The sequence below is a fragment of the Parasteatoda tepidariorum genome, chromosome 9 (assembly GCF_043381705.1).
Source record: "Parasteatoda tepidariorum isolate YZ-2023 chromosome 9, CAS_Ptep_4.0, whole genome shotgun sequence".
NCBI lineage: Eukaryota > Metazoa > Arthropoda > Arachnida > Araneae > Theridiidae > Parasteatoda > Parasteatoda tepidariorum.
In genome coordinates, this window is record NC_092212.1 from 87,518,548 (window position 1) to 87,545,877 (window position 27,330).

Genomic DNA, 27,330 nt, shown 5'->3' on the forward strand with positions numbered 1-27,330 from the left:
CAAACATGCCTGCCTCTTTTTTCAATTCCTACTTATTACTTTACACTCTCCCTATATCGAGTTCAAATTTTTATTCGTTCATAAAATACTTTTTATTCATACACTCGCTCTCAAATACATTTTAATTTAAACTTGTAGTGGATGATGACACTTGATGTGAATACAGTTTTTTTTTCAAATATTAATTCATTCTTTAAATTTAATCTATAAATTTTAGTTTTATATGGGAGAAAAATTATTAATTCTTTAATAAAAAGTTGTCACTAAAATAAAAAATTTTCTTTATTGATCTGAGTAGGAATGGACTTAAATTTTTTTAAAAAAAATACTACTTGGTTTTAAAGCTTTGCTTAAAATAATCAGCATATAAAGTATTCATGATACTTCCATTATTATGAGTACCAATAATCTATGCATAATAATAAACGCGGCTGTGTGTGTGTCTGTAATCACAATATATCGCCCCAGTAGCCTCGCCCAGGCACGAAACTCGGCACATAATTGTGTTTTGACATAATGAAGAAGTATTTTTTTTCTTTTTCAAAAATTTGGATTAGTTTTTTAGTTATCAGTCATTTTGTAAGAAAATCTATGCTTTTTCGTCTTCAAAGAGCCATATTCAAAAAACTATTAAAAAATGCATATACTTTTCCCCACTCTTATAAATGTATGCTAATGCGAACCTCACAATTGAAATATTAATTTTCGACAACTTAAACCAATAATATACGAAGGAATTAATAATTTAATTGTAAAGTTCGCATTAGTTTACATTTATTAAAGTGGAGAAAAGTTTAACTTTTGTATTAAAAATGTGGCAACATATTCGATACGTAAATAGAACGCTTCGCTTTGATATATTTGTCGCTGTTCATAATTGTTATAATAAGTTTTTCTTCTTCTTTCCACGCTCTATTTTTTTTTTCTTAAGCGAAGACGATAATTTTTATAGCGATATTGTAGTACTTTGTACAACTAAAAATTCTTTTCACAACACTTTAAAAATATTTACTTTATTTTCTTTATATATACAGAGAACAGTCGGCAAAGAATTCGATTAGGTTGAAAAACATTTCGCTAAAAAGGAACGAATTCCAAAAGAAAAAATAAACAACTTAAAGAATAAAAATGCTGATGCCAGCCAATTTTTTGAAAGTTAACTTAGAAATAACAAACCAAACGATGTTAAATAACAAACCAAACGATGTTAACAAAATGACGTAGAAAGCGCAACTAGATCAAAATTATACAAGCACAACTAGATCAAATTATAATACCTGAGTGCTTGACGTAACAGATATAGAAATAGAATTTGATACCATAAAAAATTATATAGAAATAGAAATTGATACCATAAAAAATTTATTCGTTTTCGTGTTCTTTTCATGTATTTAGCATTTTAGTTTTTTTTTTCTTAAGCGTTGTAGCTATATAATTTCAAACATCCTCAAGAGCTATAACACATCTGCAGCAGAACTGGATATGAAGACAAAATTGCAGGACAGGAACACTTTAATTGTCCACTAATCCTCAGATTTCCTGCTATGTTTTAAAAAACTTTATTTGTGAAAACCTTTAGCGTGGCGGACAGCTGGCCGCCTTAGGCGGCTAGTTGTTAATAAAATGTACATCAGGGTGATATTTTGTCAACGAATAAAAAAGTGTCTCACATTTCTGTTCCTTTGCTGTGACTGGTGCAGAAGGCTTGCTTGGTTTTCCGGGTCCACCTTCATTCACTGCCATGACACGGAATTCGTATGTTTTGCCTTCACTCAAGTTCGGTACATTGAACTCTGTGTGGGGTGTCGGGAAGGAATTCACTTTGAACCAATCAGGAGTGCCTCTCTCCCTCTTCTCGATTATGTAACCTAAAATGGAAAATTCAAACTGTTTATTTAATAGAGTAAAATTTTATTCTTTATGGCCGTCTTTAAACAGCTAATCCAATTTTTTGACCACTACTAATGTTAAACTCCATAGACTTGTAATTTTGAACCCAATCCATAAGACAAGAGAACTCCTGGAACAAGTATTGGGAAAAATTTGCCTTCGTGCAGGACTTTAGATGGAACTAACCTGCATTTGAGTTACATTGGGATGAAAACCACGAAAACCTCCCACAGTTATCCTGACGGCAAGGGACAATTCAGTTAGAAAATGTGAATTGTTCTAATCTTTAAAATATTCTTCTAGAGAGATCGGCTTATTTTTGTAATGAATTCATTTTTTTACAACCATCGTTGAACTGCAGACTAGACTTTGGGTTTATGACTACTAATTCTCAACTTCGTAGCCATGACATTTTAAACCCAATCCAGAGGACAAGGGAACTTCTGGATCACGTATTGGAAGAATTTTGCCTTCGTGGAAGACTTTTTTGAGAAAACTAGGAAATCCACGAAAATCTCCCGTGGTTAGCCTGACGGCAAGGGGACTCTAACCATTATCCGTCTACCACATTTTAAGTTGGCACTGTGATCGGTATAAGTCAGGTGCGGAATTCGTATCGATCAGTTATCATTTGGATTTAAACCCGAGTCAACCCAATGGATGGTGAACGCTCTACCCTTTGAGCAACCACTTCTTATGGCGAAAAATTGTTCAGAAAATGCGAAATAAATGTGTTAAAATAAATTTGAAAAATTCCACTTTGAGTTTTGAATTGTTTCCATCCGCCATTTTTCTTTGATTTTTCTCGGAAAAAAGATCATTTCGAGAATCATACTTTCTGTCTCGAAGAAAATTAAAAAAAATTAAGAAATAAAATATCAATGCCACGTTAGGAAATAATTGGTGCATTACTTTTTGTACACCCATTTGATTGGTGTATTGGTGTTTGTACTTTGTTATCATTTTAATATTATCTCATTTGATTTGTACAAAAGTGAAACCTTTCGGGAGAGACCAATCTCCGTCTACAGTAAAATGATCTTCGATAGAGGTGTGTCGCTCTTAGAGGTTACCTCTATTGCATTCAAAATTGTTATCGAAGGCACATGATTTAAACTTTAGTCAGTGTCATTTTCCTGGTGGAAAAAAGGCCACTTCTGTTGGCACCATGAAAAAATGGATCAATGAAAAAAATTTAGCGTCTATAAAAATGATCCCAACTAATACAATTATGTGTAAAAGCAAATTTACCAATTATATGAATGGTAAAGCTATTTTAAATAAATAAACAATTATGTTATTTAATTTTATATCATAAAAATTAGTTTGCTTTCAAAGATGAGAAGATCGTTTGCTTGAGATGCGAAATCTTAAAATAATTATTTTTTCTAATTTAACTCCCAATTCTAAGATCAAATCATTAATATAGCATCGCCTGTAGGTGCACTTTGATTGCAGCACGAGGTTGTATCGTCAGAAAGTCCTCTCTAAACTAGTGCCTCATATAAATATGTTGAATATATTTTAATACATTTGCTTTGTCAAATTTTTGTTTTGATATTTTTTGGCGTTTCCTTATTTAACCTTCTCCGCATTTGATACAGATATTTTCCAGGTTGCTGGGAAAGGTTTGTTTTAGTTGTCTCTCCCAAAGTTTTTCTTTCACACAAAGTCTATGGAAAAAATTGCGTGCCTCTCAAAGTGGTCGTAAATGGTCTCTACATAGAGATGATCTTGCCTGGAAGTTTCGCTATAACTGACTGAAAAATCTTTCACAGAAAAGAAAACCGAAAATCAGAGGCTTCATCCTAAAGCCCCTTCAATTCCTTGAACAAAAATTTTATTTCCACACTTTAGAAATATATCTTTTTTTTCTCTGAATATCTTTCAAGTAAATAAATGTAAAGTTTTATAACAAAAGTTTCGAGGCACTGAATAACAAACCCCTGTAAATCGATAAAATAATAAATTTTGGAGAAAAAAAATCTTGTGTAAGCAATAGTTTATTGTAGTTTTTACCTGGAGTATTAACTGTATTAAAAGAGAAAATATCATTACCATTGTTATAATCAGTTCATGTATTTTAGTAAGGGTTATAAAAAACAACAATTTAAAACACAAAAATATAGAAAAGAATTTATATTCCGATAATGGATGCTCTTCAAAATGAGTCTAGTTACTGAAACTGAAACAAGAATTGGATCTTTCTGAAATTATATATCGTTTAACTGCTTACATATATTAAAAAGAATAATAAATCAAACATGCATAACAGTTAAAAAAAAGTTTTTTGTAAATTTGTTTACCAGTTATGGGCTTTCCACCATCACTGGACGGAGGTGCCCAAGAAATGTTAGCAAAATTCGGACCAAAATCTTTCACCTTCGGTTGACCTGGAGCATCTGGAGTGTCTGAAATTAGAATTTTGATATTAAATGACTAGAGCTTAAGGTGGGCAGTCAGTTCTGCAAATTATTTGTAAGGAAATAATGCAAGATAAACTTAAATATTCTTATTTAAATGAGATGTAAAAGTTACGAAATCTGTTTACGTACCAAATGGATTTTTGGCATAAACGGGTTTTCCTTCGAGAGGATCACTGACTCCGTACATGTTCTCAGCACGGATTCGGAACCTGTACTGTTTACCCTCCTCCAGATTTCTGGCCACGCAAGTCGTTGTGGGGCAGAATGAGGTGACAGGGACCCATCTCTCCACTCCCACTTCACATTTCTCCACTGTGTAACCTTTATTTAAAATAAAAGTTCCAAAATGTATATTGTTTTAAATACTATTATACTTATTTGTAAATAGAATGGGAGTCTCGAGGTTGCACGATTTCTCCACTCGCTACACTTTCCTCTCCTCCGGTACCATGGTTTTGTCAAATCTTAATTTTTTTCCATTGCAGTACTATTCAAAATGAATATATTTATATATATTCTTACTATATATTTATACATATTATGAATCTATATGATTATTTTATGATTATCTATATATTTATATATACTGCATATGAATATATTTGCCCGCGGAAAAAACAGGATTTGCCGGAACCATGAAGCGAAAAAGAGGAAAGTAGGAAAATTGTGTCAGCCTGAGACGCTTTTCCTGCCGTGCAATAAAAATTTTTTTTTAATATTTTACGATAGAATTCGAAAAAAGAGATTTCACAATTTTTTTTCTTCTCTTTATTGCTAATTCTGCAAGTGCTATAATAAAATTTCAGAAAAATGATAAGGAAATAGATTTTTTGCTATAGGTAGCGCATCATGAACAAAAACTCCTAATATCTTAATTTTGTAGCTCATTACGTTGATTTTTCTATTGCATGGTCGCATTCTATTTTCAAATTGTCTAAAATAATCGCAACTGTCAACAAAAGAAAAGAAGTTAAGCATTTTCAAATTTCATAATCATAAAAAAGAAGGAATGAAAATGAGATCATTACCAGTGATTTCCGATCCTCCATCATCGTCTGGTTTTTTCCATTTTATAGTGATAGCGTTTGCTGTCACATCTGAGTATTCGAAATTTTTGGGAGAACCGGGTTTATCTGAAATAATAAAACATTTCTTTTTAAATAATTTCTTCTCAACAGTTTTTAATCCATCATTACTTTATTATCTCCTGAAATGTATTAAATAACAAATCTATTTTATATATTTCTTATCGTTTACAAGTAAGTGACTGATTTAAACTTTGTTTTAGGTGAGGTTTCTTGCGATTAAATACATATAAATCAATTGCTTCCACCAGTCTGTTTATTAACTTCAATTTAGTTTATTAGCTGTTATGTTGTTGCTGCTGCTCAATACATGCACATATTTGCAGCAATTTAGCTCATAACTTAATTGTTTTCGCTTTTCTTATCGCCAATTTTTTTGAATCATTTTATTAATTTCTTTTGCAGTAAATAAATAAATAACGTAAGAAAATAAATTATATGATATGAAGAGACAACGTCAAATATGTGATATGAAGAGACAACGTACCGTAGACAATGACTGTAACGTCAGCTGAATCCTCCCCGTGAGGATTCTTCGCGGTGATGGTGTACTTGCCACTGTCAGACCTCTGGGTGACGGGGATGGACAGACCGATGCTGTCGTCTGTAGACTCCGTCTGGAGTCGATTGGATGCTGGCAAGGATTTGTCGTCTTTAGTCCACGTGCAGGTGGGAGCTGGTGCTCCTGTCATGGGCATGTTAATGCGGAGTGGATCGCCTGCTTTGACTCTGATCACTTTGCCATACAAACCATCCAGGTGAAGTTTGGGTTTCTCTGCAAAATTCAATTCATTGTTTAATATTTGTGAAATATCATATATAGTTCGAAAATTACTTTGTCACTTTTATAAACTCTCTTAACCCTTTTGACCATGCTTTTGCAGCATTGAAATTTAAGTAGAAAAAACAGTTTATGTTAATGCTGACATATTAAAATAGATATTCTATGAGTCTACATTTTTTCCACTTTTCCCGTTTCTCCGGAAATCTCCTGGGACAATATGCCCCATTCGTCTTGAATATTGTAAAAATACATATGTCTTGCGCGTGAATAAATAATAAAAATAATATAAAGGAGTCGAATCATTTATTCTTACCGGAAGTTGTAGAAATCAGAAGTTGCCGTTATAAAACAATTAAAACAAGAACTAAAATTTTGTCGCATAATATTTTTATCTTTAATAGAATATGTTGACCCAACGGTAAGTACGATTTGGAGAATATATCGCCCAAAAATTAAATAAAATTTGTCAAAATTTTATAGGTACAATTAGTACTTAATAAGAACAAACATAACTAATTTACACAAAATACGGCAAAAATATAGTTGTACTTAGCTCAAAATACGTAAATTAAAACGAGATTGACTGGCATGGTCGCAAATAGAAGTCCGCCATTTTGAATATGAGAGTGTTGCCAAGTTCCTCGGAAATATCGAAAGGGTTAAACCAGATGAGATTTTTAAAAAAACAATTTTGACACCCTATACATTTCTTCGCACGGACACAGGAAATATGATATTTTGCGCATAATCAAGACAGTTCTATAAGAAGATTGACCAGTCATCTGAAAAAATAGTAATCGTTCCATTCAAAAGATAATTTAAGGGGATATAGGGTGCCGTCCAAATTATCGAAGCTATTTAAATTATCCCTCATACTGTTGTTCATATACCTACTAAACTACAGAGCTGCACTGCAAATATTAATTAATAAAAATTTGTGCGAATAGTCAAATACTATAGTCCTAATACTAATGAAAACTATTATCCTTTAGTTTTCTCTAAACTAAAGTTTTGCAATTTCATAAAAAGCTGACTTTTAAAATAAAGGTAAAAAATTTAATTTCTTTAAAAAATGTTTTCTTTCCTTCATTTTTTATATGCGCTGTTTTTAAGCTTTATAAAAAGTCCGCGCGTTTTTTTCAATGCGTGGAAAAAAAAGCAACACTAATCTAAACGACTTTAGCGCCACGCTACAGCAAAAAATTTAACTACCATTCGATTTACGATTTTATGTTTCTCTCTTGCTTCGATTTTCCGTTGCCCCTTAAATCGCTGGAATTAAATATACCGGTTTGCTTTATTCTCTTTTTCGCACAACTAGTGATTTGTTTTATTTTAGTTCTATAAAATGCTTAGATGTTAATTCTTCAAGAATATCGAATGCAAATGAAGTACATTTTGTAAAGTAAATCACGATTCGATTTTATATTCTCACAATTTTTTATTTATAAATAAAATGCGTACTTGTAAGCATGGCAAGTACCGTTACTCCTTTTAAACTAAAGAATAAATTCCGAAATGTTTCTTAGCTCTGTTATAGTAAATGTTAAAGAATTAGTAAATAAAAATTCAATATTTAATAGAACTAATAGTTTAGAAAATTTTATGAATTATAAGAAAAAAATAACTAGCATAAATTCACACAACCACATTTTTATTTAATAATTTTCATTGCAATGATGAAAGAAAAAAAAACTTAAAAACTAATGATATTCAGAGAAGCATTTCATTCCTTTATGATATAATTATAATCATTGTTCATGATATTGTAACAAAAGTAAACAAAATCAAGACAGAACTTATAACAACAGAGTGTCAACTATTCACTGGGTCAACTAACCGTTTCATTTAAGAGTTGTTAAAGGGCGCAGAGGTAGGAGAAAGTTATAGAAAATCGCCCTCTGAGAGAAACTTGTCATAAAGTATGGTTTTAATAAATAAAATGGTACCAAAGCCCATAACGGAAAGGGTACCGAAAGGTACTTAAAAGGTACAAAGTCTTCTTAAAATTGAAATATAAAATATTATACCAAAATATCCTATCCAGTTTTAACCCTGGTTTAATGGTTGTTCTAGAGTGAAAATAAAACTTTGTTTTTTTGAAGTGCTAATTTTTTTTGCGAAAACTAGTCAGTCGAAAGGGTAGTAAAAGTTTTAAAGGTTTACCTTTCATTGGTTTTGCAGTTATGGGCACTGTTGTCTCGCTTGGTAGTCCATTTCCAGCTGCATTTTTTGCACTCACTCTGTACTCATACTGGTGTCCATCAGTCACAGTATCATCCGTAAATATGCAACTCTGTAATAAATGTGAAACATTTCAGTTATCAAACTATGAATAACATCATTTGAAAAACAAGAAATATAATACAAATTTTTGCTTAGATCAACAATTTTTTTAAAATTATTTTAGTGACTTTTTATTAATAATTACAATTTTTTAAAACAAGGACCATTAATGCCATCTATTACGAAAATAGTGAGTTAAGTATCCAAAAGTAGAAACGAATTCAGCTCGTCCTTCTCAAAATAGAAACGTTAATTTTTCTCCTGCCTGAAGTAAGCTCGGGTATCACAAATACTGCACTTAGTAGTTGCCCGAACTGGATTCGGGCGATAATGGCAAAGGTTTAAGGTTTAGATTACACAACATACTATGTAAATATTTTCCAGCATACAGTACCGTTGTAATCAAGTAAACTTTAAGGAGAAATGGAACCTAAAATACTTACATTATCGGGAGTCAAACTTATCTAAATGAAAACAATGTATACTTTGTGCAACTTATAGTAAAGCAAAACAACGTAACTACAGAACGTAAGCATAAATAAAAGTACAGAAATGAACATACTATAGTTCTATAAACATGAACCTGCCTCAGTATGAAAAAAAAATAATAAGAGAAATGTAACCAGTTGCAAAGTGATTTAACCAGTAAGAAATCTGCAGATTAAATCACCTAAAATTGTCCCCTACTTGTTAAGCCACTTTTCTTCAGTAATTTCGTATATAGAACCATAACTGCAATATGTTTATTTCTGTATTTTTTTTGGGCTTCATTCACATTTTTTGCTTCATAAAACTTATAAATCCATATTCTTTTTTTATTCACTAAAAAAGCTCACGTAGCCGAATAAATTTTGAACTTACAGGAACCGGAGCTTTGTTGACCTTGACCCATCTGTTCGATTTTTTATCTTTTCTTTCGATATCGTATCCGATAATCGGTGATCCTCCATTGGACCGTGGCGGTTCCCACTTCAGTTTAATAAAATCACGGTCGTAATCCACAGGTTCTGGTTGTCCAGGTCTACCAGGCACACCTAAAACACACAAAAAATTATCAATGTATTGTTAATGCATTCTCACTTCTCTCCAATCGAGCTAATGAAAAACTAAAATTGATATATTTCTAACGAACTATGGAAAAGTAATAGAGAGATTTCGCAAATTTACGTTTAAGCAATTACCCATGAGCAATCTTAGCGCGTATGCGTCAATTCCGGTGGAATGTGCGTGCTCCCGTGAAAAATTATCAGATTATTAACCCCTTAACGATCGGTTAATTTTCAAGAAAACGGTCATAAAAGTGCCTATTTTTTGGCTTTTGCATTTGTATTACGTATTTGATTAGTACTACAACTAGTTTAAAATAAACTAACTATCTACAATCACCTTAAAAATAGTCCGGTACTGCCATCAGGTGTGTAAAATGAGAAATAAAATGTTTTCCGGGCAAAAAAAAAAAGAATTAGCTTTATTCTTATTGGCGCGTTACTACTGAACACTCCAGTCCGTCAATATCACGGGAGCGAGAAGGAAGGGGTTAAGGAAAAGTAAGAGATTCCAAAGGTTAAAAACGCTAACGTAGTGAAACATTGCTTTAATTTTGACTAAAATATTAAAACAAACATTAACATCTGGCATGGGCGATCTCCTTATTCAACCAAGTTTTGAGGTCTCCCTGATCGAGTGGTACCGCCCGCCAAATGCTGTGCAAAGCATGGAGGTAACAGGTTCGAATTCCGCTGTTACCCTGAATGTATCTTTGTGCTGTCCTTTTTATTGTGCTATCTGTATTTCTATTTGACAAAGGTTTATAAGCCTCAATCGAGCACACAAGCCTGCAAATGTTTATGGAATTTTTAAAAAACATAAACTATTTATATTTTAAAACAAAATCCATAGAACGAGCATGGAACGTGGTGGTATTAAAAGAAGATTCATTTTTACTAATTTTCAAAAGGTAATTACCGTATGGGCTCTTGGCGACGACAGGCTTCTCTGTGGTGAGTGGTTCAGAAATTCCATTGGCATTCTGAGCCATGACTCGAAATTCGTATTCAGTTCCCTCAGTGAGCTTGGGTACAGAGCAACTGCGGCTCGTAGGATTGACAAACGCCACTGCCGGTAGCCAGCTTCCGCCTCTGGTCTTGTCACGTTTTTCTACTATGTAGCCACTAGAACGACAAATGTAGTCTCTATAAATGAGTGCTCCATAAAAGAGAAATTTGAGTTATACCTTTTATCATAAATTAAGGAAAAATGACAACAATAGCGATAACTCTTCCAAAAAACTAGTCAATCCTATAATGAAATGTTGTCAAATAAGAGTAAAACTGCAGTATGTAAATTAGTGGCACTGCAATGGAATGACGTCAAGACCGCATCATCAAAAGCATCACACACCTCTATGTGTGCTGCCAGAGGTGATCATACTCCATACAGAAGGTACTTTTTTCTATTCCAAACAGCTGATTTATTCATTTCTTACTTATACGTAAGCTTAATACTTTTTACCTCAATTTTACGCATTATTCTGTGCACTATAACTTGTGCCAGTTTCAGTACAATCCAGGCGTAACTTTTTGAGTTATGGTCATTTTTATGATTTTTCCTTCATTTATGATAACCAGTTTAATAGACACAAATAACACTTCCGGATTATTATTTTTTTGATTTATTTCAAAAGTTTATATTCAAAACACAAAACAATCAGAAAATTTTGTCTTCGTTATTAAACTTCGTATTATTTTTATACTATCGATCTGTCATGGTACGTTTTGCTGTTTCTTTAAGATTCTGCGTATTTTATACAAAGGAATTTTCTAATCATTTCATGCCTTCGGTCCTTTTGAAAGAGATTGTTAGTATAAGTACAGAAAATTGTTGATTATAAGTACAGGAAAAGTAGTTAAAAGATAATCTTCTTTGCTCTTTGTAAATCGATGACTCAAGATAGATACTCGATTTCTCTCCTCTCTCCCCTTCACCTTACTATAATTGTGGCAGCTTTTTTTTTCTACGCTAATATGTTTTAGTAAAGCGTTAGAACATATTGGAGTGAGGGAAAAGAGAAAGATATGTCGAAACCATGGAAACGGAGAGAGGGAGTGCGGAGAAAGCTATTAAAGGTAAAATCATAATAATCATCTTCATAAGCAGGGGTCTGTCCAGACATTTTGTGAAAGGTCCGTTTTTCGTGAAATTGTGAAAAAAATTACTCGCATTCTTTCAACTAGGGTCCGCTTTTATGAATTTGTGCAAATAGGGTCCGTTATTGCAAAAAAAAACTTTTTCAAGGAGTTTTTAAATTGTAAAGACATACAAGATTATGCTCAACACTGTAAAATTATAATTAAAAAAATTAAATTTTAAAAAATAAACAACAATTGCTGCTTCTAAATTAGAGATGCAACATACAAATATTTGGTATTTAGCCTATACTGCTGAACGCAGAATATTAATTTCGGACGAATAATGGAAGAATCGTCTGCCGAAGACAAAACTTAATTCGTTTACATCCATCTTTCTTGTTTTCTGCCCTGGAAAGGGTTTATTCGATTAACAAAATAATAATGAAGATAAACAAATTTGTGAAGGGTCCGATTAAAAGAAAAATCATTTTGTGAAGGGTCCGTTTTTAAGTAAAAATATTTTGTGAAGGGTCCGTTTTTATGAAAAGATATTTTGTGAAGGGACCGTTAACGGACCCAAATTTCTTCTAAACTGATCCCTGATAAGCTATAAAAATTAAAGATAAAAACACTAACTTTGCTTGGTTTGTACAGTTTAAAATTTCAAATAAAACCTTGTTTAAAAAAAAGTAAACAAATGTCAACAGAGTTATTTTTATTAAACAATTACAATTTTTTCCTCCACATAAAACTGAAATTAATTAATTAAATTTAATTAATTACGTCGAGTCCCGTCGAATGGAATAAGTCCAGAGGAGTATATTGTAAGTACCCTTAGAAATATTGTAGTTGGGGGTTTGAATAAAATAAAAGTGTCTTACGTGAGTGGACTTCCTCCATCATCCTTTGGTGGTCTCCAGGAGAGTTTCACTCGATCTTTATCTACCTCATCAATGTTTAGAGGTCCTTCTGGTGCTCCAGGTTTATCTGCAATTAAATAAATTATATCTCTCGAATATTTTAAGGCTGAACTTCAATGGCAATCATACTTAAATAAAGGAATAAGTTACTTTAATTTCATTGGTTAATCGTGTGCTCTTTTTAGACATTATACTGTTTTTAAGCTTACCAACATAAGTAATCTATCACACCGATGTAGGAATTCGGACAGATTGATGATGGGCCAACATAAAAAACAAAATAAATTGTTTCGATAATATATTCCAGCTGAACCAACATTAATTATTATTAAACCATTAGGGAAATGCATTGTTGTAGCATTATGGACCATCGCGAATTTCCATCATAGTATCTTAGGAATCAAATATTGGAACGATCATGAACTACCATCATCCCAATGAAGGAATTAAGTCTGATTTATGATGGTCCAGCAGAAAAAAAAACAAATTGTTTTGATGGTATCTTAATGAGGATCTACAAGAATTCCCATTCATGGAAATGTATAACTGGAACCATCATCAACCATCGCAGATAATCATGAATTGTTGGTCTATCAAAATCAAACTTCTCTTGATGGATAGCCATCAAAGAATTAAAGTAGCATTTTCCATCATGGAATGATGGAAGTTTGTTGGCATGTCAAAAACCATGAGCACGTAATGGAAAATGTTGGATGATAGTGACCCTTAAATGATTTTGAACCATCATGAATAATACTGAAACCAACATAAACCATCAAAAGTTTTGACTTGGGGAAAAATCATTTAATATATGAGGGTCATGCTATAATTTCGATCTATTAGGTGAGAAGATAAAAAAAAAGTATTTACCTAGAATATTGACATCCAATATGCCACTATCTTTTCCATGAGGATTCTTGATAGTGAGGGTGTAGGGTCCACTATCTGATCTCTTCACATCAATGATATTGAGGATGGTGTGATCATCGAAATTGGATATCGTCAATCGATCACTGCTCTTGATGGGTTTTCCGTCCAACGACCATTCAACCTCCGGTACCGGTTCACCAATGAACTTGATGTCCGCAGTTAACGTCATACCTCCACGAACTTTCATTTCTCGCATGGGTGTGGTTATCTTTGGGGCCACTGAAAGAAAATGGACGGAATATAAACAGTGCCAAGAAATTAAGAAAACTTCCGGTGTATCCTTCCGCTTATGTTATGCTTCAGAGGTGATGTGTGAACAGGCTTAATATTTTTGAAAGTTTCATTATTGTGATTTGTGTTTGAGGAGAGGGTCCTACAAGCAACTGAAACAAAGTGTATTGAAGATTTAATATGAAGTCGAATATTTTTTATTTATTTATTTAATTGATTGATTGAGGTTGACTTAAAATTTTTCATTCATTTAGATCAGTGTTTCCCAAACTTATAACTTTTGTGTACCCTTTCTAAATTTTTCGTAATGCTGTGCACCACTAATAAAAAGATTAATGTATTTTTTACTATAAAAAAATTGCACAAAAGTTAAAATCCACAACTGGCTGTTGACGCCACTAATTAGTAACTCTGTAAAAAATAGCCAATAGAAAAATCGTACATTTTCATGGCTAGCTTTAAATAAAATGTTTTCGTTTGTTGCAAGATATTATGCACAAGACTCCCACTAAACTGTACCCCTGGGGGGAAACACTAATTTAGATGATTAATTTCAAGTTTCCTAAGAAAAATAACTTCCTAGATTATTTTCCCTAGACTGCAAAAGTAATGTTCTACAAAGTATAAAACTTTAATTTGCAGAATAAAAAGAAAAAAAACCCAAAAAATAAAATTAAAAAAACTTGGGAATAAATATGTTTGATTTCCTTAACAGAAAACTCAGCATGCTCAAAGGAAATTTAGTACTTAGTATTATTTATTCACGATATAATTTGAACGATTTCGTGATGTTACAAATGGGCACTTGCACTTACTGGGTACAAGAAGAAAACAAATACCCACGCATGTGACTAATGACGTCTGATCCAGCTGATCGCTTATAAGCAAAATGACGTGTTCTAGTTCAGCTAAGTTTTATCACATAAGCTAGAATGTTAATTAACGCGAAGTTGATTAAATAGAGCTCAGTATCACACATCTAACTTGTTGAAATAAAATTCTTTCTCGTCTACATCTTTTACTTAACTTGTATGTTCATGTAGTTTATCGTAACCGTGATATAGATTTGTTTTGTGTACCTGGCAACTTCAATGCATAAGAAGTTTATGTTCCACCTGGCTACGTGCCTGTCTTTGTTTTAAGTTGAAATATGCAATGAAAAAATTGAAATCTTTATGAAAGAATCTTTGAGTAAGAATATAGAATGTGTCACCTAAGAGAGCTCATACTTGACGGGCTTAGCTTATTCGAAATAGAATGAAAATAATAGTTGCGTTTCAACAACCAATCAGGCTCGATATACCCACACTACGTCACTTGCAGGTATCCCATTCCTTATTGAGGCGCGCTTTTTTGGGTCACCTGCAAAATAAGCTCTTTTAAAAATAACGTGAACTAGTTGAATCTTTACACTTACGGAATTTCGGTTTGGCTGTCACAAAATCAGATGGATCGCTGGGTTCACTTTCACCCGCTTTATTGACGGCTATCACTCTGAATTCATAATCATTCCCTTCCGTCAATCCAGGAACCGTGCATTTTGTCTGAGAAGCTGGAACATCTGCAGCCTTCGTCCAGATGGGAGATCCGCGTTCTTTCTTCTGAACAACGTAACCGGAGAGTGGTGCACCGCCAGTGTCTTTCGGTGCTGTCCAGGCTAAGTCAACCCTATCTTTGTCGTAATCTTTAATTTCAGGCTTGCCTGGGGATTGAGGAGGTTCTGTAAAATGAAGGAAAACAATGTTACGCTTTTTGTTGAAAGTCAGCACGTTCCGGATGAAATAGTTTTTCTCGTTATTCTAAAAAAAATGACCCATAATATTTGCGTTTTATTTTATTCTATAACCGTCGTTGAACAGTCAACCCAATTTTGGATTTACGTCTACTAATGTTCAACTCCGTAGCCTTGTAAGTTTGAATCCAGGATTCAAGGGGAATCTTGAATCAGGTATTGGGAGAAATTTGCCGTCGTGGAGAACTTTTTTTGATGGAACTAACCCGTATTTGCGTTACATGGAGAGGAAGACCATGAAAACCTCCTGACGGCAAGGGGACTCTAACCCAGGATCCGTCTACCACCGAGGATATTTCACTTCAGCAATGTGGTCAGTGCAAGTCGGGTGTGGAGTTCGTATCGATCAGCCATCGCTGGTATTCGAACCCTGGTCATGCTCATTGGAAAGTCTATGCTCTATCCCCTGAGTCGTTGAACAGCCGATCCAAGTTTGAGTTTAATGTACTACAAATGTTTAACTACGCAGCCTTGTGATTTTAAACCCGCTCCAGAGGAGAAGAGAATTTATAGATCAAAAATTAGGAGAAACTTGCCTTCGTGACGTACTTTCTGATGGAACTAGTTCATCACGGGTGCTAATCTATCATTAATCCCTCATTTGATAGAATTAACTCGAATTTGTTCGAATCGAAGAAACTTTGTCACCTTATTAGGATTTGAACGCTATATCTTCTGAGCCACCACTTCTCAGGTTCTGATATTAGAATATTAGGTACAGTTTAACCGCACCCCCTATTATCTAACACAATAGCAGCAGTACTTATTATCACTGTAAATAAGGCATGGCTTAAGTGATAGTATTGATATTTTCCAAGACCTTGTAAGATTCTAAAAGTGTATAGATGAAGTATCACACATTAATATTTAAGTAAGAAAGATAACAAAAAGCTATCCAAATCTGCCGAATAACCGGAGAGAGGAACCATTCTAACGTATTTGATGGCTAGATGATGCTGTGATATTTCTGAAAAATTTCTTTTCAACTCCTGTTTCCTTTCGAGATCAAACAGGTCTCGTTGTTTTCAATCCTGGGTAATGATAGGTTAGATTAGGATAGCGCTTTCCTTCCTTTTTCAAACATTAATTTCTCCCCCCCCCCTAATGCGCATGCCTTTGTGGCTCCTTTTTCGCAAATGTATATTTAGAACGGTGATTAGGAAACACCCTGCATTAAGAGTAGTTATTACAGGTCACCCTGTATTATAATATTTAGAGCGGAAACAATTAATAATTAGCACTATCTTCATTAAGAAGTTTAGCTATAATTTATAGGAATCACGAAGTAAATCATGTTTTCAAATTTATTCGTAGTCATGAAATTTAAAATGGTCCTTTACCTCGATGTTCCTGAAAAGTATAGTATTAGTTGACAGAGTAAATAAAGTTCGTATGTCGGTGCTGGATTATAACAAGGTAGAAAACATTTAAACCATAAATAACGAAGCTGTTAAAAAGGCAGTCAGCAGTTTCGGTACTATTATTAAATATTTTCACTACGTACCATAAGCATCCTTGGCAATGATTTCGTCCCTGTTCTCCAGGGGATCTGATTCTCCTACTTCATTCACAGCTTTCACCCTAAACTTGTACTTCTTCTTGTAAATGAGTTTAGGAACTTTGAATTTCAAGTCAGATGTCGTCCCCACTTCTGCCCAAGTACCCCTTGAAGTGTCCATTTTTTCAACTAGGTAATGTTTAATGGGCACACCACCATCATCTTTGGAGGCTTTCCAGCTCAAAGACACGGAATCTTTGCAAACATCGGTCACGTCCAGCGGACCCACTGGAGGTGTGGGTCGATCTGAGGGAAGAGACAAAAAACATGAATACTACTACACATTTTGCACTTGAATCGACAATGTCATAAGTTCAGAAAGACAATTCATAAAGTTCGCTGATTTCAATGGAAGCTAAAGTTACTACCATTAATTTATTTTGTCTCAAAGTTTGCGCATTCAATGTATTTTTAACATTTATACTGGAATTAACCCTCCGCGTATGGCTCAGTTTTTATACTTTCCCGTTTTGAAATACGGGGTGATTTTTTTTAAATAGTTTCTTTATCTAAATACATTACAATTCACATCTTCATGGGTTGTTTTAAAATAATACAAGAATTTTAATAGCTTTTGCGCATTTAAAAATTACATAATACGGCAACCGCTATTGCAGCTGGCAGGTTTTATAGAAAGATTTACGCTATATTTTTATTTTCAGATGAATATAATTTTTAAAACATTTTGTTTTGAAAAGTGTTTCAGAAATTTCATAATGAAAGAGAAAAAATAAAAGCCCAGATTTATGGAATACTCCGAATCTGAATCACTATCTTCAGAATAAAGATATTTTCGTTTGTTATTCCCAGATATAACGCCGCTGATACGTTGCAAATCCATATTTTTCATAAATGATTAGCTCGCGAAAGAAAAAAAAAAGCATGCTAACTCACTAAGCGGAAAAAAGTCAAGAAAGAGAAGAAAAATTTTTTTTCAACCCTCTAGTGCCATCTAGCTAAGAAAATAAGCATCAAATAATGTTTTTTTTTTTTAAACTACACGAGGAAATAGCGAGATCAGTATTGAAACAAGGGGGGGAAAATACTCCCCCGCGATTTTCACGTGACCCGTGGTAGGGGACAAAACTAATATCCCGCTCAAATCGCGGAGATTTAATAAATTCAAAAACATCCACCACAGATGACCTGTTTTCGAATACATTGCTTTAAATTATTCATCGTAATTTTCAGAGCTTGTTTACAACTGATTTATATTCAATTTGCCGTATCTTGGTTAGAACTAATTTATGCGCTATTTGCGATTACGAAATTGGAGTTGATATGTATTGTAATTGTTTGTGCTTGATTACAGTTAGCGTATCAGTTTATTTTGTTTGGAATTTATAATTGATTCAATGAGTTTCGAAAGCAGGTTCTTCCATAAGAATTTTCTCCTGTCTGTTTTCGAACTCCTCTTAAAGTTTTTGTTTTCTTTTAAAGATAATTTTAAGAACTTGTTTAGAATTGATGCATCTTTCATTTGGCACCACATTATTGCTAATTAATATGATAATAGATTAAAATCGATTCATATAATAATTATCAGGGTTTGTTTTTAATTCTGAACTGATTCATTAGTACCTTTTGTTAGCTTGATCTCACATTTTGTTATTTGATTTGTTAGTTGATCGGCACAAAGATCAGTGATTGATTGGAACAAATTTTATTGATTCACATAATGATGGATTGAAGAACCAACTATAGAACCAATTTATCTTTAATCTGTCGTAACTTGCACGGATATAATACGAGATACGTGTGCACGAAAATTTAGAAAATTGTTGTTGTTAATTGTTGGATATTGCTTGTAACTGATTCGTTTGATGATATGTACCTCATTAGAATGATCCATACGGTAACATTCGGTACTTGTTTGTACCTGATTTATCTTTGACATGCCGCAGCTTGTGTAATATTAACTCACGTGATATTTATGAGCAATAACTGAAATTTATACATTTCCCATTCATTTCATCATCATCATAGTTGACAAAACAGCCCAATGTGGGCCAATGCCTTCCTCTCAAGATTTCTCCATAACGACTTCCGATTTATCTTTGATCTCCAATTATTTTCATTCATTGCAAGAAAATCAGATTCCACTGAGTCATCCCATCTCAACCGCGACCTTCCCCTCTTTCTTGTTCCAGTGGGTTTTAAAAAGCAGCATCTTTTTTGTTGTATTATCATCACTCATTCGAATCACGTGGGCTATCCAACTCATTCTATTTATTTTTCATGTATTTAATAATATCGGGTTGTTTAAAAATCTTGTACAGTTCAAAGTTAAATCTCCTTCTCCAGTCAGTGTTTTCATTTGCACCACCAAGTATACTTCGCAAAATCTTTTTCTCAAATATTGCGATGCAATTTTCCTCCAGTTTTGTCATTGTTCAAGCCTGCAGAAGCGTATGTCAAGACCGGTCTGACTAGAGTTTGTAAATTAAGAATTTTGTTTTTCTAGAACCTAGATATAATAAATCTTCTCGGAAAATCGACACCAATATTTACCAGAGAGAGTCAGTTTTTATTTTATTTCAGGAGACATTCTGTTATGAATAGTGATTAGGTTGGACTTTACCTTGTAAACTAAATGCAGTGTATACTGAATCATCTAAGAACAACAAATTCAGGGAAAGCAGTTAAATTTAATTGTAGTATATATAAGAACTAATTTGGGAAAGATACATCACATCACAAACATATAAGAACAGCAAATTCAGGAATAGCATTTTAAAATAAATTGAACTACAGTTCGAATAAAAACTCATTTGTGATATATACTTAATTAAATAAATTATATAACTAGTATTAAATGCTCTAGAGGTACTAGGAAATTCCAGGACCAGCATTTTTGTATATATAAAATATATAGCTATATTATAATCATAGTACATTTAGCTACAGTATAAATAAAAACTAATTTGGGAACTTTCAGTTAAATAAACAAAGTTATTGTCTTAGAAAACCTTAACGTCATCTCCAAACAGAGACCATTTTTAATGAAAAGCTTTCTCCAAAAACAATAATTTAAAACAACTCACCCATTACTATGACGTTGGCTGTGGCAGCAATGGTGCCGGACGTGTTTTGGAGGGTGAGGGTGTATTTTCCAGAATCTGTTCTTTCTGAGTTCATGATGTCCAGTGTTGCGAGTGAGGCTGTTGAGGCTATCTCGATCCTCTTGGACACTGCGGGCTTACCGTTGATAGCCCAAGTAACAGTCGGAGAGGGTTCACCTTTTATCGGTATGCTGTAGTTGATGGGACGACCAACTTTTATTCTGATATCGTGAAGAAGGGATTTATCGAGAGATGGCGCCACTGGAAAAAGGAAAAACATTGATTCCACACTTTAAAGGGAAAAATCAGTTAATATGATAATTTACACATTAATAACTGTGCTGGAAAATGTGCACATTAATTACTTTTTACCTTGAGCCATGAAAAATTTGCAATGTTCTATTTTTTTGTTAGCAATTTTGCATGAAGTTTCATGGTACGCAATTTTAAGTTAAGAATGAAATAAAAATTTTGAAAAAGTATTTTGCTGGGTAGATTTTTTCAGGGTATTCGCATGAAATTTTAAAGCCCTACGAACACGCTTTTACCTAATTGCGTTATTCAACGTTTCAGCTGTTTCTAAAACAAAATTTTAAACAATAAAACAATAACAATAAAAATAAACAATAAAAATAAAAATAAATAAAACAATGAAAATAATTGTAAATACGGTACGCAAACTTTTCGAAAATCATATAAAACTTCCGAAAAAGGGTTTTTTCGGTAGTTTTTTTTAATATTTGTACAAAGTCTTAGAAATTTATAAGCTCTTAATCGCACTATCTTTGAATAAGAATTTGCTATATTTTGTTTCAGTTAATTTAAAATTATTTTCTTTTATTTTAAGAACATTAAAAAAAACGCAGTACTCAAAAACAGTTTTATTATTTTCTTATCAGTTTTGTGCTTTTTTGTTTGTTTGCGTCTGAAAGTGTTCAAAATTTTACCCATCTCTTGAGAATTTTCAATAAAGCTCTCTAGCATGCAAAATTTCTAGCGATGATAAATACTGCTTGTAGCGAAAAGAAAACCGATGGAAACGTGTATTGTTCTCCACTTGAAATGTTAGTTCTTCAACTAGCAGGGAAGCGAGGAAAATTTCGATTAAAGACAAATTCTATTTTGCGCAACGTTTAGTTGCCGCAGTCTGAAAACGGTTGATTATTGAATGATATGAAATGGATGAATAAAAAGTATTTTATTAACGATTTAAAATTTGAACAAGATATAGGGAGAGTGTAAACTAATAGTAGGAATTGAATTAGAGATCTACTTACGGTATTTGGGTTTAGCAAGGAATGGTGCACAAGGTTCACTGGGTTCACTTGGACCTGCCTTGTTGAGGGCCGTCACTCTGAATTCATATTCTTCTCCATCTTTAAGGCCCGGTACAGTGGCCCGAGTATCCTTACCGTCCACTTTAGCACCCTCTTCCCAAATGGGACTATTTTTAGGTTTCTTTTCTATGAGGTAGCCGGTAATGGGAGCTCCCCCATCTCTACGTGGGGGATTCCACGCCAAATCAGCTTGACCACTGTCCCAATCAACCACTTGTGGGGCTCCAGGCTTATCAGGTTGATCTGCGGAAAGTTTTTTAAAATAAAATAATAATGTATATAAAATGAAAAAAATTAAACAAAATTAAAAGACTTAAATAAAAAAAATATTACTTAATTAAATAAATTAAACATTTATAAATTAAAAATATGCAAATAAAATCAAATGAATAAATTTTAAAAATTAAAAAGCAATTAAATACTAAATTTGACTAAAAAATTACACAATAATAAAAACATTTAAATAAATAAATTATGAAAAAAACAATAACTTAAAAAAAAGTGTAAATAACATAAAAAAAAGAATTTATAAAATTAAAACAAGTACTCACTACAGCGCGAGAACGCGAGAATCTCGCATATTTTTTTCTTTTCTCGTAATAAAAAATAAAAGTTCGCGCACTTTATTAATCAATTTCAAAATGCACGAATTTTGGAAAAAATTTCGTTTTTTGCCATTTTGAATAAAATCCGTTTCACTTTTCTTCCTTGATCTTTCATTATTTTGAACATCGGTCCTTGTTATCTAGCTTCCCTATTTACCAGTATTGTTCAGAACCGGTGTGAACAGCAGAACACCATAACAGAATAATAGACACCATAACAGACACCCTTTCAGAACACATTTCTCTGCAACCACGTGTTCACCGTAGGTAAGGTTTCTTCATGTAAGACGTTTAAATTTTTTGTGCATGGATGTAAGATGGACAAATACCTTGTTCAGGCGACATCTTCTACTCCGTAACGGACAAATGAAAATGAAGCAAATGTCGGTAGAAACGGTCAAAACGAAACAAATACGCATATTTTTCAGCCAAATAAATATAATAGCTGATGAAAAAGTAGACATGGAACATTTTCCATATGATGATGCAGTAAAAATATTCAATTAGAAGATGTGAAAAATGTATTATAATTAAAGAAATACTTTTTTTCAAAGTCTATTCGTGTTTTTTTAATTTTTAGAAATCTCACTTAACTTTTTGAAATCTCACCCTGTTTTTGAGAAAGGGGGAGAAATTCTCTCCCATTTTTTTCTGTAATGAATACACTAAACTAAACACAGTGGCACGACAGCCCATAGAGGGCCAAGGTCTACCGAGCCCATCTCATTTTTCTTGACCTTTGGGCTCTGAAGTGCAAGAACAGATGTTCCGGTCGGTTGGTTAGTCCAACGCGGAACTCCCAGTGTTTAGTTCCCAAGCATGTTTCGTACTCATTTTATCGACCTACTGAAGGTATGAAAGGCTGAGTCAATCTTGCCCGGTCCGAGGATCGAGCCAAGGACCTGTGGCACGACAGCGCGATCCATTAAAATAATTGGCAGAAATAAAATTTTAAAAAAATATATAATCCGTAAAATAAATCGTTAAAATTTTAAAAAATCCTTAAAATTTGTTTAATTTTAAGAAATTAAACAGAAATAATACTTAACTAATCCAAACTAATGTATTTTATTATTTTTGAAATATTCTTCCAAACAAAACATGAGATAATCTGCTGAAATAAATATATATATAAAAAAAAAGAACTAAAACGTACCAAATGGATTTTTAGCTATAATGGGTTCCCTCCCTGTCAACCAGGGTGATTCTCCTTCTTTATTAACAGCTTTCACTCTAAAATTGTACTCGTGCTCTTCTATCAGTTTGTCCACCCTCAGTTGAGGGTTGATGGACTCTCCAACAGGCACCCATTTTCCGGTATCTGCATCCTTCTTTTCTACCAAGTAATGAGATACCTCGGAACCCCCATCGTCTTTTGGGGGTTTCCAGGAGACGACGCAACCCTCTTTCGTGATATTTGTGATCTGCATCATTTCGGGAGCAGAGGGGGCAGCTGAAAGAAGAATATTTTCTAATATTATGAAATCATTATTTCTCAAATTACCTGCACTGTTTGAAATTTTGGAATGTGTTAAATTGAACCATAATATCAGTTAAACCATAATATCAGGCAAACATTGGGAATCCTTAATACCATGTAAAGTTAAACAATGGTATCGGGGATTTTTGTGGACACCTCAATCCCGTGTCAAGTTTAACCATAATATTTGGGGCAAGGTGGTCGTTCTTACAATTGTTTTTGCATCATATTATAGGTTTTAAATAAACGGTGACATGCTTCAGTTTCGCTTCTTTTTAAATTCAGTAAATTTAAACAGTATTAAAGTCTAGAGCTCTGTAATGCAGAGTGTTCGAAATTAGACTCTCCGTTTTGAAAAATTTATGACAAGGAAATAAGGAAGGTTGTTTAAAAAAAGAATTCATGATATAAATTCATATGACAGACGATAAATTTTATACCCTGAGATTTTGATTTTACTTCTAATTGTTTCCGACAAATGGCACTGAAAGTTCTTTCTATTTTTTTCGCTGAGTTTATAAATTTCGTCTTCCGATTAGCAAGTGATAGCTGCTATTGACAGAATGATAGATTTCGATTCATAAAAGATTTCCAAACCTTTATATACCATTTTTAATTATATTTCTTACGTGTACAGAGTTTACTACCTGCAGCGGCATCTGTCGGAAAATTTTTCATAATAATAAAACAAATAGAAAATTCTTGGAATAATATGTACTCTCTTTTGTGTGAAATTGCAACGTGAATTATTTTTTTAAAAATCTTAACGACTTTCTTGTTATGAATTTGTGGAATCGCTTAACCAGTCAGAAAATTCCATTTCATTTTTAGCTCATCCCTATTTCATGAATGAATTAATATTTGAAGAAAAAAAAAGTGCGTGGAGTCCCTCTGCGCTGAAGAAGTTATACTTCGTAACCTGCGACGTTAATTGTAGAAGAATCAGCAGTCGTAGAAGGATCAATAGTTCTATTCAACGACTCTTTTTCTTGCTCTGCTAGCTTCCGTGGTCTGTAATCACGGTAATATTGTGCATTTTTCCCTCTTGAACCAGTGGAAGTACTTGTGGTTGCCTCAGCTGGAAAATGTATTTGTATTAATAATGTATGTGAATGCGTCATAGCGTATTTTCAGAAGAGTGTGGGGGCGGAGTTAATCGACCATGCCAACCATCATCTATCAAAAGGTACCTCGTGATAGAATCAAGTTAGCATGCTTTATATACTAGTGAATGATGTTAAACTTTTGTAGTGGTAGTTACGCCACATTACTCCCCCACCAGAATTTTATCAGGGATAGAATTCGATACCACTAGTTGCTGTACTTGTGAAAGATCGGGAGCTTTGTTGAGTGCTGAATGTGAGAGGTGTATTAACATCACGTCGTAGCACTCGTTGTTGCATTTTGCAGTCACAAGTAGCAAATCAACTGTTCAATGTCGACTATCCATCGAAGTAGGCGTTACCATCAAGTTATTTTGCGAAGTGGGCGTTACTGCGTGTTCCAATCATGTCCGGAGGTCACCAATGTGGGGGCGGAGTTAATCGACTATGCTAACCGTCATCTATCGACAGGTACCTCGTGATTGAATCAAGTTAGCATGCTTTATATACTAGTGAATTATGTTAAACTTTTGTAGTGGTAGTTACGCCACAAGAGAAACAATCAATTGATATTTACAAGAGACGTACCTTGACATAACCTTAAATCCGTCGCATTGTCCGTGGGATTGTTTTCACTCATTTTTTACAATTGTTATCCACTAAATTTGAAAATAAAAAATACTACCCTATTAAATTATATGTGTATCAAAACAAACTNAAAAAAAAAAAAAAAAAAAAAAAAAAAAAAAAAAAAAAAAAAAAAAAAAAAAAAAAAACGGTATTGACATGTCATCCACTACAAGTTTGTAAAAATGCACTTGAACTTGAATGAATGCATAAAAAGTATTTTATGAACGATTTAAAATGTGAACTAGATATAAGGAGAGTGTGAACTTATAGTAGGAACTGCAACAAAAAAAACTGAACTGGAACAGATTAATTTCTTCAGAATAGTATTAATTGGGACACTCACCTAGGACGGTGACAGTGATGGTTGCTGCATCATTACCGTACTGGTTTCGTGCAGTAAGTGTCAACTGACCACTGTCCCCTCTCTCAGCATTCCTAACGGTGAGCTTAGTGCTGTTATCTTGGTGCACAATAGTCCATCGCGTCATTTTATCACACTCTTTTGTTCCTAGATTCCATTTCTTGGTCGGAGGTGGTTCACCACTTACTGGGACATCCAGTTCGAACGATTTTCCAGCTTTCACCCGAATATTGAACATAGCATTCTTGTCGATTTTTGGAGGAACTGAAACAAAAAAAAAGGTTTTTCTTTTTAATGGCAGATGACAAAGACAACAGTAAACCAAACATGGGAAAAACAGAAAAAAAGCAATGACGGAATATCAATAAGCAAATGAAATTAAGTCCAGAGATAAAAAAGTAAATAATCTGGATCATACACTATTTTTTTGGTGCACTCTATTAAAAAATTGTAAGGGCCACTACTGAAATTTCTTCAATTATTTTTTAGATAAATAGTAGCACTTTACTTCTAATAATAACACTTCCTATAACTTCTGATAATTTCTTCCTGATAATTTGGAAAAATCTCAAAAATTTCAGATTATTTATTGAAATCTTTAATAATTAAGGACATTTAAGGACACTTTCTTTTTTAAAGGAAATTAAAGAATTTAAGGAATAAATAAGAAAATAGTTCCAAACTCTATCCATAGTTTCAAACTGGGGAATATATATATCACTTTAAACAAGACTTTTTTTCGGGGGGGGGGGTGAATCTAGTATCGATATGAGAAATCTAGTATTGATTTTTTCAGTTGCGTAGCAACGGAACATAAATTTGATTTTAAAAAAAATCTTGAGCAGTTGACAAATTTTAATATTGCTGAGTGTTAGTAAAAACTCGTGTAATAAAGCGAGATGTAGGTGAATGTTTCAGATACCATCAAATTAAAGCAGGTTAGAGATGAACTTACGTTTTTTGGGTTTTGCAGTGTGGGGTGCAGTTGGCTCACTGGGATCACTTGTACCAGCTTTATTGAGTGCCCTCACTCTGAACTCGTATTGATTACCTTCTGCCAAATCTGGTACGGTCGCTCTCTCCTCGTCACCTGGTACTTCCTGAATCGGTACCCAATCAGGGCTGAAAATGATTATTAAAATATGCATACAAATGATTCAAAAATTATATGACACACACGCCCAGTTTAAAAAAATTAGCCTGTTGGACATGATTGAAGCAATTGTGTAATGCTTCTTTTCTTACGGCGCATGTAAAATTATTAAAAACCATGAGAATGTAATCAATTTTAACTGCTCATTGACAGAGGACACCATACCGCGGAAGAAAATGTTCATCCCGAATTTTCCGTTGCCTTCATGGCTAATGTAAGATTTGAAGTGTAGAAAAAGTGAGAGCTCAGGCAAACCTAAGAGTAAGCCGTAAAGTTTCAAATACTGGAAATAAAATTTTAAAACATACAAATGAAGATAAATTATGAGATACCTTGGGATGACGAAACGGAGAAGTTCTCTTTAAATAATTTGATTGAATTTTAGTATTTTGTAATATTTTTTTGTCAGCAATTGAAATTTCACAACGAATTCTAGGTTTGCCTGAACTTACTTTTTGTTTGATTTAAATTAGCAATGAAGGAGGAAAAAAAATTTGAGACGAAAAATTCCTTCCGTGGTATGGCGTCTCCTTAAAGAACTTTGTCTTCTGAAATGATTTTCTATCGTT

The 27,330-nt window shown here is 33.4% G+C and overlaps 1 protein-coding gene across 1 annotated transcript in view; it reads right to left on the reverse strand.

Annotated features, from left to right (window-relative positions):
• LOC107453137 (projectin protein bent) overlaps positions 1 to 27,330 on the reverse strand; it is a 236,219-nt gene that overhangs the window by 79,095 nt on the left and 129,794 nt on the right. The window contains exons 67-83 of the mRNA XM_071185213.1: positions 26,564 to 26,730; positions 25,591 to 25,872; positions 23,191 to 23,487; positions 21,370 to 21,672; positions 20,075 to 20,353; positions 16,977 to 17,276; positions 15,098 to 15,400; positions 13,390 to 13,668; positions 12,481 to 12,586; positions 10,437 to 10,642; positions 9,333 to 9,505; positions 8,352 to 8,481; positions 5,889 to 6,176; positions 5,345 to 5,449; positions 4,446 to 4,637; positions 4,197 to 4,301; positions 1,671 to 1,868 (exon numbers count right to left, since the gene is read on the reverse strand). Coding sequence (XP_071041314.1) covers positions 1,671 to 1,868; positions 4,197 to 4,301; positions 4,446 to 4,637; positions 5,345 to 5,449; positions 5,889 to 6,176; positions 8,352 to 8,481; positions 9,333 to 9,505; positions 10,437 to 10,642; positions 12,481 to 12,586; positions 13,390 to 13,668; positions 15,098 to 15,400; positions 16,977 to 17,276; positions 20,075 to 20,353; positions 21,370 to 21,672; positions 23,191 to 23,487; positions 25,591 to 25,872; positions 26,564 to 26,730 — 3,713 coding nt within the window. The remainder of the gene's footprint in view (positions 1 to 1,670; positions 1,869 to 4,196; positions 4,302 to 4,445; positions 4,638 to 5,344; positions 5,450 to 5,888; positions 6,177 to 8,351; positions 8,482 to 9,332; positions 9,506 to 10,436; positions 10,643 to 12,480; positions 12,587 to 13,389; positions 13,669 to 15,097; positions 15,401 to 16,976; positions 17,277 to 20,074; positions 20,354 to 21,369; positions 21,673 to 23,190; positions 23,488 to 25,590; positions 25,873 to 26,563; positions 26,731 to 27,330) is intronic.